This window comes from Phragmites australis, chromosome 16 (assembly GCF_958298935.1).
Source record: "Phragmites australis chromosome 16, lpPhrAust1.1, whole genome shotgun sequence".
Lineage (NCBI taxonomy): Eukaryota > Viridiplantae > Streptophyta > Magnoliopsida > Poales > Poaceae > Phragmites > Phragmites australis.
The window spans coordinates 2226090-2242297 of NC_084936.1; the positions used below are offsets into that span (position 1 = coordinate 2226090).

At 42.3% G+C, this 16208-nt stretch overlaps 1 protein-coding gene and 1 pseudogene across 1 annotated transcript; both read left to right on the forward strand.

Moving 5' to 3' along the window:
* Positions 1–485: 485 nt before the first annotated feature.
* On the forward strand, positions 486–2445 carry LOC133894934 (receptor like protein 22-like). Its single transcript, XM_062335130.1, has 2 exons — positions 486–2210; positions 2359–2445. The coding sequence occupies exon 1, from the start codon at positions 523–525 to the stop codon at positions 2194–2196; it is 1674 nt and encodes a 557-aa protein (XP_062191114.1). The 5' UTR covers positions 486–522; the 3' UTR covers positions 2197–2210; positions 2359–2445.
* A 5508-nt stretch (positions 2446–7953) lies between these two features.
* LOC133895995 (receptor-like protein 19) overlaps positions 7954–16208 on the forward strand; it is a 36171-nt pseudogene continuing 27916 nt past the window's right edge.

A 16208-nucleotide genomic window follows, 5' to 3' on the forward strand; every position in this document is an offset into this window, starting at 1 on the left:
TGAAAAAAAATCATAAAGGGTCTTAGAACTATCTCTAGTATTTTTAGAATTTTTTTTTGATTTTTTTTATTTTTTTGAATTCAAATTAAAAAAAACCTGTCGAATTCATAATTCCACGCAGACCGAATTGACCGGTTTTTGGGGTTTTCGACCGATTTTTGTCAAATTTGCGAACCCTGGACCCACAAGGAGAGAGGGAGGGAGGGAGGAAGGGTTAATATCACATTTCAATATGTCATTGCTGCTAAAATAAAATAAAATAATGGCAAACAAGTAATGGAGTTGGATGGAGTAGTGAAACAAAGCAATCTTTCGGTGGAACTAAAGTGCATGAGATTCTTCTTGTGGTATATAACTAATCGTCTTGGTCAAAAATAAATTAACAAACATGGGATTTTTTGATGGTACAATACCAATTTTTCCTCAGAAAAATAGATAATTTATTATTCATGTTCTGAACAAAATGGAAAGTATCATATTTGGAATCAAATTTTAATAGAAGAGGAGACACCTTCTAACTAAATGTTTTCTACTGACCTTGCAGGGGAAATTCCATCATCTATTTTCACTCTTCCAGTATTACGTAGCCTGTATCTTTCTCGGAACCAGCTTTCTGGCCCTATACGAGAGTTTGATAAGGCACCTTCACAGTTGGAGTCTGTGGACTTGAGCAAAAATAAATTCTCAGGTCCTATTCCCAAGACATTCTTTCAACTAACAAGCTTGAAGCATGTGGACTTTAGCTCGAACAACTTGAGAGGTTTGGTGGACCTTACCTCGTTTTGGAGATTAAGTAGCCTTGCCTATTTGAATCTCTCACATAACATGCTCACTGGTATTCAACTTACTTCAGATGTTCTCCCTTCTACTTCACTAGTCAGTCTTGATCTTAGTTTCAATAGACTTGGGGGGCAGATCCCTATGCCAAATTCATCAGTAGCATTCTTGGATTATTCAAACAACAGATTTTCTTCTGTTCTTCCAAACTGGGCTTTCTATCTTAGTTACACCGGGTATCTCAGCATGTCCAAAAATAGTATAAATGGGCATATACCTACTTCAATTTGCAATTCAATGCTGGATATCCTTGACCTATCACATAACAACTTTAGTGGCTCGGTTCCATCTTGTCTAATAGAAAATGGACAGTTGCGGGTTTTAAACTTGAGGGAGAATCACTTTGAAGGGATGTTGCCTTCCAATATTACAACCCGATGTGCTTTACAGACGATAGATCTACATGGCAATAAGATTGAAGGGCAACTTCCTAGGGGACTTTCTCACTGCACATACTTGGAGGTTCTGGACCTTGGAAGCAACCGAATAGCTGACACTTTCCCTTCTTGGTTGAGGGGGTTTTCCAATCTTCATGTGCTAGTCCTGAGATCCAACCAGTTCTATGGCGCCATAAGTGATATTGTTGGGGATAACAGATCTGAGGAATGTTTCCCGAGCTTGCAAATTATCGATCTTGCCTCAAACAATTTCTCTGGGAATTTGAGATCCCAATGGTTCGAGCGGTTAGAAATGATGATGTCAAAGTTCAATAGTTCAGGAGAAACTCTTTCTGATGGAAACTTCTCAAACCCTAATGAATTCTATCAAGATTCTATTGAGATCACATACAAGGGGTCTGATATGTCATTTGAAAGGATCTTGACTACCCTAACAGCAATTGACTTCTCAAACAATAGGTTGGAGGGTACCATTCCCCAATCAATTGGACGACTTGTATCACTACGCATACTGAACATGTCACACAACGCCTTCACGGGAAAAATTCCAGCCCAACTTGGCAGCATAACTGATTTGGAGTCACTAGATCTATCCTGCAACCAACTCTCAGGGGAGATTCCACAAGAGCTAACTGATCTCACCTTTCTTGCCTCCCTGAACTTGTCAAACAACCGCTTGGTGGGAAAGATACCGCAATCGCATCAGTTCTCTACATTCGATAGCAATTCATTTGAAGGGAATGCAGGACTATGCGGACCGCCACTATCTAAATTACCTTGTGGCGCTTCGCCTTATACTCCAATTGTGCCACACGTAGACAACTCCTCTCTTCATGTTGATGTGGTCTTGTTTCTCTTCATCGGGCTGGGCTTCGGTGTCGGATTTGCAGCTGCTATTGTGCTGAAATGGGATCGGATCGGAAGACGGTTTATTGCAACTGCAAGAGCTTTGCTAACTTGATCGCCGAAGGGAAGGTGAGAGTCTGTTTCTGAATCCAAGCATTATGCTTTCCTGGAATCTAAGGTAGCAGTGATGAGGTACTCAGGTGTAGGGCGCTATACCTTCAAGATGTATTTATAAGCCTTTTCCATAGCCGTTACTTAAGTATTGTACTTATAGCAGGTTAATCTTCAGTTGTACATCAAGCGTGGAGTGCTTTCATGCATCTGGCATTACACAATATCTGTACTACTAGGCAGCAGCGGAGGCGGACAGTTCCATGTGGATTCCACTGCCCCACTCATCTCTGATACTGTGCCATCATGGGCTAATCTGTGTCAGCAACTTGAGGAATACCACCAAGAATGCCGACCATGGTTTGCTGATTTATACGCCACTCTCAACGGCCCAAGGGATCCAAAGGAGGCACCTTAGCTTTCTTCCCCCTTACCGCGCCAACCGCCAGCCTCAGATGCCTATACCAACAAGGATGATCTACATCATGGTAACTGCGATGCCTCGATGGATGCTTTCTTCATGCCACCGCCTGTCACCACATTGTCAATCATTGATGCATCTTTAGTTGCTTCACCGCCAACAACTGTCATCCTGCCAGATGCCATCGTCCCGTCATCAGAAGCTTCATTGGAGGTCATGACCAAGGCTTCTCAATGACCATCGGCAGATGAACACTCCTGCAACATCGTCTACACGTCGAACATCGGCATTCCCTCTACGACGATCTTCCACCCTATCTCGACGCCAGGCGGTGCTGCCCATGTCTCCCTAGGTATGTCCGACGATGAATCCTCCGCCAGCATCGACGCTGTCCTTCACGACTTCGCCAGCCCCACCACCACATCACCTTCCGGGTTGCTTCTTCCAGCCTCTTCTTCCACCTCACCGCAAGGCGGACAGTTCCATGTGGATTCCACTACACACAGTGTGAACAATACCAATGATATTGTTCATCAGGAGTTGACCGGCTTCCCCGACCTTCACGTGCCATGCGCAAACGACATCTTCTCCGACACGCATGGCGCCGTCTCATCTTCTGCAGAATCTACGGAGAATGTGACTGGAGACTTCCTTTCCGTAGCCCACAACGTTCAGGAGGCACACATGGCCGCTACATAGGATTTTGCGGTGTTTGCGGTTTCTGGAGTCCCTCACCGAGGCTTATGGCACTTCAACAGCCGCAGACACTCGTTCGCCATCCACAACTGACCTGGACTTCATGCTCAGGGCAAGAGGCCCCAGGGCGTTTGATGCCACTGAACCACCGCCGATCTGCAAGTCCTTCGGTGGGAAACCTTTGAGCTCGACACCAAACGACCCTACAGCGATGCTGATTCGACGACGACTTTCGTACCTAGTGGTGTGGACCGGCCGCCTGATCTGACCTCCTCCACCCCAAGTGGTTGGGTCAATTCTCGAGTTGCCCTCTATATCTCTTCGACAGTGACCACTTACCTCTACGCCCTCAGGTTCACCGTCCCATACGCCGTCATTCGCATCCTTCTACAATGGCTATGTCCGGTACCCTTCCCCGACTACCTTGCCTTCAATGGTGAGAGAAGGATTTAAGGTCACAACTGTCTCCATGTTCCACGACACCACCACTTCTACTTTAACAATGGCGGAGTGACCACGAACCACCCCAACAGCACCGGATGTCCCCCAGGCGTGCTTTTTTGATAGCCTGGACAACATGTGTCCTTCGTGTTGGGTCGATCAACTGTCCTCTTCTACTGCAGTCGACAAAGATTAATGATCGCACCCATCCAGTTGTCAACAACTTCATCTTCGGGTGTTCTACACCGACAACAGTTGCTCGACCTCCATTGCATCCAACAGCCATCAGCGTTCATGAGGAACGTATGTACGCCCTTCCTGTCCACATCATCTCCAACAAGGCTGTCCACATCGTCACACAACATGCTTCGGAGACTGTTGTTCCACCAGCGGCCTTGGCTACATCCATTGTGTCGCCAACCGCCCAAGTCTAGATGGTCACCACCGCACCATCCTTCCTCTTCAGGACCTTCGCCGCTCTTGCGATGGTCCTCGTTGCCTACCTGCTTGCCTCGTTTACATGGGAACCATGAGGATCATATGTCGCGTGCATGATCTTCAATTCCCCTACCCAGCATGTGACGGACTACTAGTGCATGATAGATATCAACATCCAGAAGGAACACATTAATTCTGTCTTGCAGGAATCTTCTAATGGGCACGACAAGGATGCACGTGGATACAAGGGAGTACTACACTGCAATCATCTTCAAGGGATTCTACGACATCTCCAAGGACATCGTCACTATAATCCATGTCTTCTCTGAGCTCATCGCCAAGTATCTTTTCTTCGTCAACATCAATGGCGCAACAATGATATACAGACTCCTTCGACTCAAGGCCACCGTCGTTATCAACACAAGGCGAATGGAGTTCTTCATCAACCATCTCCAGCACTGCCTCGTCATGCTAGAAATCCGCATGGGAGCAGAACTCGTTCTTCAACATGGGGCTTCCTCGGACTTCAACCATGACCCCCACCTTACAGCATGCAGAGCTCTCCCCAATTAGCAGCTCGAGGACGAACTACAAGTGAGGGGGGGATGTCATGGGTCATGGTCCAATCCATGGCCCATTAGGACCGGCCGACCCAAAAGCCCGCTCACGGATACTGAGTACCACACGTATTGTAGCGGCTGCTGGGTCCATGCCGTTTCTTTGCTATTAAGTATATTAAGATTTTTCATTACTTTTCAAATTGTAATAGATTACTTAGGAGCTAAGTTAGCATATCTCTATATAAAGAGAGACAAACTATCAATAAAGAGATAAACAAGAATTAGAAGTGAAACCCTTCTTCTTGCCGTCTAGACGCTTAGCGCCTGACCGACCCTCACCTTCTCTCTCACGCCGCCGCCCACTATAGCCACCGGCGACCTCCATGGTCGTCATCCCCCTCCTCTCTTTCCTCCAATAAATAACCACTATTACAGACATCGAGGTCTTGGATCCCTAAGCCGCCTTGGTTTTGCTCTGTACTGGTTAGCCTTATCATTGGTCAAAACCGCGACCTGGTTGTTCCAAAGTCGGAACGGTTGATTAACTGAATGTTGAAATGTCAGGATGTTGGCTGTGTTATGCTCTGAATGTTGGAAGTTAAGATGTTCCCTCAATTGTTAGGTGCTGTGGACAAAATTGATTGGATCTTAATTAGTTGGAACTTTTGAGATCATTATCATCTGTTTGTCATTTATCCTGCATCAGTGAAGCCTCTGCCTGCCTGATTTTTGGTCTTGGCATCCTCATGTCATCAAATGAAATGCCATCCTCATGTCTACAGGAAATTAGAGCGTGCTGCTCTTTTTTCGTGGTTTATTGCTTTGCACCATCAGGCAGGAAATTCATAGTTGTAACCATAACCATATCGTAAAAATAAACAAATCAAATAAAACCTGGTCTGATCTTTGGAAGACGGTTGAGTATCAGAGGTGAATAATTTTGCTACGTAACATTCTAAACGAGCAGTGCCATGCCCTCCCAGTCACTGTTGGGCTACGGGCCGGCGCCCGGCATCTTTCCCATCCACATCGCCCTCCACGCCACCATTCTCCGTCTGGTCTCGGCTGATCGGTTCTTGGCATCGTCGTGGAGCCGCTCGTGGTGATGGAGGAGGAGTCAGTCCGGCCACACCATGGAGCGCGCCACTGCTGTGAATAAAATGGGGGGATTTTGAGCATCTAGGAGCGCAAGAAGAGGTACCGATCTGATAATGCTTTTTTTAATAATGGAATAAAATTCTGGCATCTGCACCGAGCAATGCACACAGCCAAGATCATTATTACAGTTATTCTGCAAAACAAATGTGTGCTTAGAAAAGCAAATAAAATAACAAACTACAAGGTAGTTGAAACCGATCTGATACTGCTAATAACCACGATTTTGGATCCAATCTTAGCTGCTGCTGTGTGCACTTTGGCTCGATCTGCCTTCTTATTTTGTTCTTTTCCCTAATTGTTCTTTTCGCTAATCCAATCTATAAGTCATGTTGTGGCGATCCTCTCCACAGTAATAGAAAGACATAAAAAAAATTAGAAATTTTACGGTGGTCTCAAAGTAATTTGGGTTATCCAGTTTTAGATCGGATGGTCTATATCGATTAAAATACTCTTCGTTGTCCAGATGTAGTATATGGAGTATATAAGAGTAGTATAAAGAGTATAAGAGCATTTTTGGAAAAAAAAAAGAAATGGTATGAAAGTAATATTGTGCAACATGAGACACGAATGATTATACCCAACTTGTCATCGCCCCCGCCGCTCGCGTGCTCCTCCGCAGCTCACGCACGCCTCCGCTGTCTCACGCCTCCGCTGTCTCACACGCATCTCTGCCCTCGCGCGCACCGCCGCCTCTCCAGCGTGCCGCAGCCTGCTATCGCGAGCGCCTCCGTAGCTCTCATGTGATTGAGGAACCGAGTATTTCGTAGATTACATTAAAAAAATTATAGTGCACCCCAATAGTATGATAGGCAAATATTAACAATACCGTGACAATTACTAAAATGTTAAATCATATAGACGGTAGTATTAAGTCTATACTATCTCCTACCTACAGGTAGTATGAAGCACATAAAAACTCTTTTTTTTTTTAATAATGGAAGGGCACTAACAAGAGGGGAAAAAAACCAACATGACCTTGATGTTTTTCTCTTGGGACCTTATCCCAATCCCCAAACGGATACGGATTCCATCGAGATATTCTTCAATATGTTCCACCTTGACTTGCTAAGTCTTGATAGTTGGATTTGCAATGAGTGAGTCGATCACTAATAAGTACATGGTAGAAAGATAGGAACAGCCATTGACGAAAGGTGAATCAAAGATTCAGGAGTCGCAGTTAGCTAGGTACAGCCCCTGGCATACGCTGATACTGCCAACCTGCCTGCCAATTCCAATTGACTAGAAACCTTTTTGCCTACCAATTCCAACTTGCATGATCGACGTGTTTTCATCGTTTGGGCTTTACTGCTCTTCATTTCACACGATATGATTAACAAGTCCCTTTCTTTAGTTATCGAATCTCTCCTTAATTTCTTGATCCACCACTACTGTATGTCTGTCTGCATTCTTACTCATACTTGCATGATCGACGTGTTTGCAGGAGCAAATTAAAGACTTGGAAGAAGACTACTGGACCAAAACTGGAGCTAGCACATTGTATGTATCACATCCATCACTACAGTAATTGCTAGACAATGCACTACCATCATATTCATATATGCGCCTGTGCCTCTTTCGAAGCCTATCAGTTATACTTCCGTCGGACTATGGCTTCCATCGTTTGGGCTTTACTGCTCTTCCTTGCACAGCTCCTCCCACTACTTGCCTAACACCACGGCAAGACTGCGCCTTTGCCTAACACAAAGTTTATCTGGAAAATAACACCACAACTAGCTATTACATCGAACATCCACTGCATGAAAAAAACTTAAAAAGTGACGAGTCATAATCGTCATGGTCACCCTAAATGTGTCACTGATGACTAGTCATAAGTAACGGGTAAAGACCCGTCACTAATAAAATCATTGGTGACGGGTCAAAACGTAACCCGTCACGTATTAAGGTCATAAGTGTATGACCTGTCACTTATGACTCATTTACGTTTTTTGTGTTTTTTATAGAAAAAAATCAAAAAATATTTTTTTTCACCCGAACCTATAAAAAAATATTTTTTTATAGGTCAAGCTCAGGCACTCCTCAAGCTGAAGAAGTCCTTCTCCTTCGATGAATCTACCACCACGCTTCCGTCATGGCGAGATGGCACCGACTGCTGTCTCTGGGAGGGTGTTGGCTGCGACGCCTCCTCTGGTAATGTCACGGTGCTCGACCTCAACAATCGTGGCTTGTCCAGTAACTGTTCCTTTTCGGTGCCATCTAGGTCAAGCTCAGGCACTCCTCAAGCTGAAGAAGTCCTTCTCCTTCGATGAATCTACCACCACGCTTCCGTCATGGCGAGATGGCACCGACTGCTGTCTCTGGGAGGGTGTTGGCTGCGACGCCTCCTCTGGTAATGTCACGGTGCTCAACAATCGTGGCTTGTCCAGTAACGGCTTGGACCCAGCGGTCTTCAGCCTCGCATCCCTTCGACGCCTCGACCTTAGCATGAATGATTTCAGTCAAAACTGGAACGACCCATTATCACTGAGGCCAGACAACATCCCTGCTACTGGATTTGAGAGGTTCGCTTTGCTAACCCACCTAAATCTTTCCAATTCGGGCTTGTCTGGCCAGATACCTATTGGCATCAGTAAACTCGTGAACCTTGTCTCCTTGGATCTTTCCAATTCCATTCATTACCATCCTCACGCCGTGATCAACCTCCAAGGAAACGATGCTCTAACTGCCGGTCCGTTTCCAGAGTTCTTCATGGATTTTCTCAATTTAACCGTGCTTCAACTTTCTGATACTAATCTTGAGGGGTGGTTTCCCTCCAGGTCCTTTCAATCGAAAAATCTAAGGGTCCTCGATTTGTCCCATAATCATGATCTCGGAGGGCATTTGCCATGTTTATCTAATTCTAATTCTCTAGAGACTTTGAGAATAGGCATGACCAACTTTTCGTATGCTAAACCAACGTCTTCCAGCAATTTCCAGTCGTTGAAGGAGTTAAGTCTTGGCGGGAATAATTTAGTTTCCATGGATTTGCTCTCTTCATTCGGTAGGCTTGGGTCTCTATTCCAGCTGGAACTTATGGTTGACTCAATAAGTGAGTTAGGATCAATTTTCTCTTGGATTCGAAACCACAAGAACTTGCAGAGCTTGGCACTCCTTGGATGCGACTTCTCTATGACAACACCTTCCTTAGTGAGCAGCTTCAAGACCTTGAGAAGTTTGACCATGGTTGGCTGCATCATACCCAGGCCAATACTTTCTGCAATTGGCAACCTCATGGACTTGCAAACACTGGAAATGAATGACTGCAGAACATACGGTTCAATGCCATCTTCTGTTGGCAACCTCACAAATTTGAGGAACATGTATATCATTGATTCTGCGTTTTCAGGGCCAATGCCAGCTGCAATTGGCAACCTCACAAATTTGAGGAACATGCATATCATTCATTCTGCGTTTTCAGGGCCAATGCCGGCTGCAATTGGCAACCTCACAAATTTGAGGAACATGCATATCATTGATTCTGCGTTTTCAGGGCCAATGCCGGCTGCAATTGGCAACCTCACAAATTTGAGGAACATGCTTATCATTGATTCTGCGTTTTCAGGGCCAATGCCGGTTGCAATTGGCAACCTCACTAACTTGGAAACCATGGTAATTCAAAGTGAGTTTTTTGGGACGGTACCTTATGCAATCGGGCAGCTCAAAAAATTGACACGGTTAGATCTTGGAGGTTGCAAATTTTCTGGGAGCATACCAAGTTCAATTGTTAATTTAACTCAGCTAACCATACTGGATCTTTCACATAATTCTCTCCATGGTAAGAATATACTATGTCCTTTCCTTTTCTTATCATATGCTTAGGCTTGTGTTTACTTATTAGAGCATTTTTATAGTACATATCACTTACCCCTTATGAGTTACACTAGTCACCGTACATGTGAAACTAACGTCAACACCAAAATAGTCTGGCTATTGCTAATTGTAAATTATGCATATCCAATGAGCTTTAGTTACACAACTCCGATGTGAGAGGCACTGGGAGGGTGGAGACGTGCAGCTGGTCCATGGACCTGGTGTTGAAGAAACATGTGATGCGTGTGATGGTGTTTTTTTTTTCTTCATATTTTGGCCCTTTGAGAAAACATGCAGCTGGTCCACAGATGATGGCGCGGATGTTGACTGTGTTCGCGCTATCATGGCTGGCGTGAACACAGCCAATATCCACGCCATCGGCCGTGGCGCAAACCTTAAGGTCAAAATCGGGAATGGTTTTGATGGGTTTTGGCGACGCCACTCCGTACCATAGACGATGGCGCAAAACCCGGAGGTCAAAACTGGAAATAGTTTTACCGTTGGTTCATTTTCAGAAATAGTTTTCAAAAAAGGTCAAAATATGGGGGAAAAACACCTTGTGATGCGAATGATGGGTGATACATTCAACTACAAGAGTAGCGTCGTAGTTTATCATAACATAGTGTCTTCCTGTTCATCAGGGGTAGTTTTTCCGTTGTGGTATCCATGACACCCGGTTTTGCCATGATGGCAGTATACATCACCATGGCTCCCTCTGCTCCTTTTTCATTGAGCAAAATGCATGACGCACAACCCTAGCGCAAAAATCTTTCTCAAAATCCCAACACTCAGTGACGTCAAAGGCTGACTTGGACTGCCATGGTGACAAAACCAGTCACAAAACTAGCCTACAAGGTGAAGCAGTGATACAATTTTAACAATTTTTTTTCTTGGAACCAAAGGGCAACACACCATGTCCATTTTATTAAATTGAAGCCAATGTGCGTTGCAAAGAAAACTGTTCAGCCAAATGCATACCGATTTTGCAACTTGCTTTCCCATTGTAGAAGCAGAAAGAAGAAGCTATTATGCAGGAGTAGCCATTGAGCGACCTCGATGGCTTCTTCTTGGACATGACCCACCCAGGAGAGGCAGGGAGGGAGGAAGGGTTAATGTCTCATTTCAATATGTTATTTCTGCTAAAATAAAATTAAAAAAAATGGCAAACAAGTAATGGAGTTGGATGGAGTAGTGAAACAAAGCAATCTTTCAGTGGAACTAAAGTGCATGAGATTCTTCTGGCGGCATATAACTAATCGTCTTGATCAAAAATAAAATAACTAAACATGGGATTTTTAGAAGAGGAGACACCTTCTAACTAAATGTTTTCTATTGCCATTGCAGGAGAAATTCCATCATCTATTTTCACTCTTCCAGTATTACGTGACCTGGATCTTTCTTGGAACCAGCTTTCTGGCCCTATACGAGAGTTTGACAAGGCACCTTCACAGTTGGAGTCTGTGGGCTTGAGAAAAAATGAATTCTCAGATCCTTTTCCCAAGGCATTCTTTCAACTAACAAGCTTGAAGCATGTGGACCTTAGCTCGAACAACTTGACAGGTTTTGTGGACCTTACCTCGTTTTGGAGATTAATTAGCCATACCTATTTGCATCGTTCCAACAATAAGTAGCATGTCATGGATGCAGAAGGTTGCATGTCATGGTGCGGCAGTTGAAGTTCAGACAAATCCACCATAGCAAAACTGCACCTTTGCCTAACACATAGTTTAGCAGGAAAACAACACCAAAACTAGCTATTACATCGAACATCCTTCCAAAGATGTTGCGTTGCCAAGAAAACTGTTTAGCCAAATGCATATCGATATTTCAACTTGCTTTCCCATTGTAGAAGTAGAAAGAAGAAGATATTACACAGGAGTAGCCATCCAGTGACCTCGCTGGCTTCTTCTAGGCCGTGACCCACCCAGGGTTCACAAATTCGGTTGCAGGTCGGAAATCGCTCGGCGGCAATTTCACGATTTTCACGAATATCGGAAAATGCAGTTGAAATTCAGCGAGAATTCGGCCGAATTCAACCGGTCAAATTGGTTTGACTGAGGCAAAATCCGGTCAAATCGACTATTTGGTAACCGATCGAATTCAATTGAAAACCGACCGTATTTCCCGCATTTCATTTATGGTTGGAAACCGCTTGAATTCAATCAAAAACCTTTAGGTTTTATTGAATTTCAGTAAAGTTCAAGAAAAACCAAAAAATTAGCTCAACCTTGTAACATCGATAATTAATTCATCTGAGCTTCAAATCAAGTGAAATAAATTTTGTTGATTTTGTTATAACATGAACTACATGATAGAAGTATTTATACTCCTGAAAAAGTTGTATATGGTCTGTGAGAAAATTTATTTTTTAAACCTAGTTAAATGCATAGTTAATTATTTGCTAAACCAAAAATCATGAGATGCGTCATATAGAGGTGTGGACAAGAGTGAAACGTTGCTATTTTTTATTGACTAGAAACTACCATATTTTTTGGAAAAACAAAATCCATTTAACTCACTTGAAGTATCATGTTTGTACATTCAACGCCCTTTAGTTTTTTTTTTGTCCATTTAACCCTTTTATTTTCTAAAACCGGATCACTTTTTTCACAAGGCCAATTTTGAGAGTAGTTTTTCCGTTGTGGTATCCATGACACCCGGTTTTGCCATGATGGCAGTATACATCACCATGGCTCCCTCTGCTCCTTTTTCATTGAGCAAAATGCATGATGCACAACCCTAGCGCAAAAATCTTTCTCAAAATCCCAACACTCAGTGACGTGAACTCCCATCATGTGTCAAAGGCTGACTTGGACTGCCATGGTGACAAAACCAGTCACAAAACTAGCCTACAGGGTGAAGTAGTGATACAATTTTAACAATTTTTTTCTTGGAACTGAAGGGCAACACCCCATGTCCATTTTATTAAAATGAAGCCAATATGCGTTGCCAAGAAAACTGTTCAGCCAAATGCATACCGATTTTGCAACTTGCTTTCCCATTGTAGAAGTAGAAAGAAGAAGAAGCTATTATGCAGGAGTAGCCATCCAACGACCTCGATGGCTTCTTCTTGGCCATGACCCACCCAGGAGAGAGGCAGGGAGGGAGGAAGGGTTAATGTCTCATTTCAATATGTCATTTCTGCTAAAATAAAATTAAAAAAATGGCAAACAAGTAATGGAGTTGGATGGAGTAGTGAAACAAAGCAATCTTCCAGTGGAACTAAAGTGCATGAGATTCTTCTGGCGGCATATAACTAATCGTCTTGGTCAAAAATAAAATAACTAAACATGGGATTTTTTTATGGTACAATACCATTTTTTCGTCAAAAAAATACACAATTTATCCATGTTCTCAACAAAATGGAAAGTATCATTTTTCCAATCAAATTTTAGTAGAAGAGGAGACACATTCTAACTAAATGTTTTCTATTGCCATTGCAGGGGAAATTCCATCATTTATTTTCACTCTTCCAGTATTACGTCACCTGGATCTTTCTTGGAACCAGCTTTCTGGCCCTATACGAGAGTTTGACAAGGCACCTTCACAGTTGGAGTCTGTGGGCTTGAGAAAAAATGAATTCTCAGGTCCTATTCCCAAGGCATTCTTTCAACTAACAAGCTTGAAGCATGTGGACCTTAGCTCGAACAACTTGACAGGTTTTGTGGACCTTACCTCGTTTTGGAGATTAAGTAGCCTTACCTATTTGCATCTTTCCAACAATAAGTTGCATGTCATGGATGCAGAAGGTTGCATGTCATGGTGCGGCAGTTGAAGTTCAGACAAATCCACCATAGCAAAACTGCACCTTTGCCTAACACATAGTTTAGCAGGAAAACAGCACCAAAACTAGCTATTACATCGAACATCCTTCCAAAGATGTTGTGTTGCCAAGAAAACTGTTCAGCCAAATGCATACCGATTTTGCAACTTGCTTTCCCATTGTAGAAGCAGAAAGAAGAAGCTATTATGCAGGAGTAGCCATTCAGCGACCTCGATGGCTTCTTCTTGGCCGTGATTTCACGGATTTCCCGAATATTGGAAAATGCAGTTGAAATTCAGCGAGAATTCGGCCGAATTCAACCGGTCAAACTGGTTTGACTGAGGCAAAATCCGGTCAAATCGACTATTTGGTAACCGACCGAATTCAATTGAAAACTGACCGTATTTCCCGCATTTCATTTGTGGTTGAAAACCGCTCGATTTCCTAAAAAACTGCTTGAATTCAATTAAAAACCTTTAGGTTTTATTGAATTTCAGTAAAGTTCAAGAAAAACCAAAAAATTAGCTCAACCTTGTAACATCGATAATTAATTCATCTGATCTTCAAATCAAGTGAAACAAATTTTGTTGATTTCGTGAGAAAGTTGTATATGGTCTGTGAGAAAATTTATTTTTTAAACCTAGTTAAATGCATAGTTAATTATTTGCTAAACCAAAAATCATGAAACCAATTTTTTTAGTCTTGTTACATGATCCTCTATCTTCTAAAAATACATGAAATCATGAAATAGTTATTGTAACATGCAAGATTGAGTAAATGTGTTGCAAATAGATTAATTCATAACTAATCCATCACACCTCCAAAATTAGTGAAACCCCTTTTATTAGTTTACTTATACAATGCTTTGTGTAGGAAAAATAATGGTAGACATGAAAAAGTTAATTACAGTGCTTTTTTTAACATGTTCATTTAATGCTTGTGAACTTTGTAAAAATCATGGAGAAATTAATAAAACTCTAAATGAAGTGAAACTAATTTATAGACCCTCTTAAAGTACACCCTACACACAAAAAATATGTGTTTGCATGTTAATGTTTTCCTTAACGTGAGTTAATAAATGAGCTGCACTGTTTTAAAGCACGCCCTTTCTTTTTTTCCAAACTTCCTCTCCATGAAATATGATGCAAATGACATTATTTTTGAAAAAAAAAATCATAAAGGGTCTTAGAACTATCTCTAGTATTTTTAGAATTTTTTTGTGATTTTTTTGAATTCAAATTAAAATAATGGCAAACAAGTAATGGAGTTGGATGGAGTAGTGAAACAAAGCAATCTTTCGGTGGAACTAAAGTGCATGAGATTTTTCTTGTGGTATATAACTAATCGTCTTGGTCAAAAATAAAGTAACTAACATGGGATTTTTTGATGGTACAATACCAATTTTTCCTCAGAAAAATAGATAATTTATTATTCATGTTCTGAACAAAATGGAAAGTATCATTTTTGGAATCAAATTTTAATAGAAGAGGAGACACCTTCTAACTAAATGTTTTCTACTGACCTTGCAGGGGAAATTTCATCATCTATTTTCACTCTTCCAGTATTACATAGCCTGTGTCTTTCTGGGAACCAGCTTTCTGGCCCTATACGATAGTTTGACAAGGCACCCTTACAGTTGGAGTATGTGGACTTGAGCAAAAATGAATCCTCAGGTCCTATTCCGAAGGCATTCTTTCAACTAACAAGCTTGCAGTATGTGGACCTTAGCTCGAACAACTTGAGAGGTTTGGTGGACCTTACCTCGGTTTGGAGATTAAGTAGCCTTACCTTTTTGAATCTCTCACATAACATGCTCACTGGTATTCAATTTACTTCAGATGTTCTCCCTTCTACTTCACTAGCCAGTCTTGATCTTAGTTTCAATAGACTTGGGGGGCGAATCCCTATGCCAAACTCATCAATAGGATTCTTGGATTATTCAAACAACAGATTTTCTTCTGTTCTTCCAAACTGGGCTTTCTATCTTAATTCCACCATGTATCTCAGCATGTCCAAAAATAGTTTAAATGGGCATATACCTACTTCAATTTGCAATTCCATGCTGGATATCCTTGACCTCTCACATAACAACTTTAGTGGCCCGATTCCATCTTGTCTGATAGAAAATGGTTTGTTGAAGGTTTTGAACTTGAGGGAGAATCACTTTGAAGGGACGTTGCCTTTCAATATTACAACCAGATGTGCTTTACAGACGATAGATCTACATGGTAATAAGATTGCAGGGCAGATTCCCAGGGGACTTTCTAACTGCTCGCAATTGGAGGTTCTGGACCTTGGAGGCAACCAAATAGCTAACACTTTCCCATCTTGGTTGAGGGGGCTTTCCAATCTTTATGTGCTAGTCCTGAGATCCAACCAATTCTATGGCGCCATAAGTGATATTGTTAGGGATAACAGATCTGAGAAATGTTTTCCGAGCTTGCAAATTATCGATCTTGCCTCAAACAATTTCTCTGGGAATTTGAGATCGCAATGGTTCGAGCGGTTAGAAGCGATGGTGTCAAAGTTCAATAGTTCAGGAGAAATTATCTCTGCTCTAAATCTCACAATCCCTAATGAATTCTATCAAGATTCTATTGAGATCACATACAAGGGGTCTTATATGTCATTTGAAAGGATCTTGACTACCCTAACAGCAATTGACTTCTCAAACAATAGGTTGGAGGGTACCATTCCCCAATCAATTGGACGACTTGTATCACTACGCATAC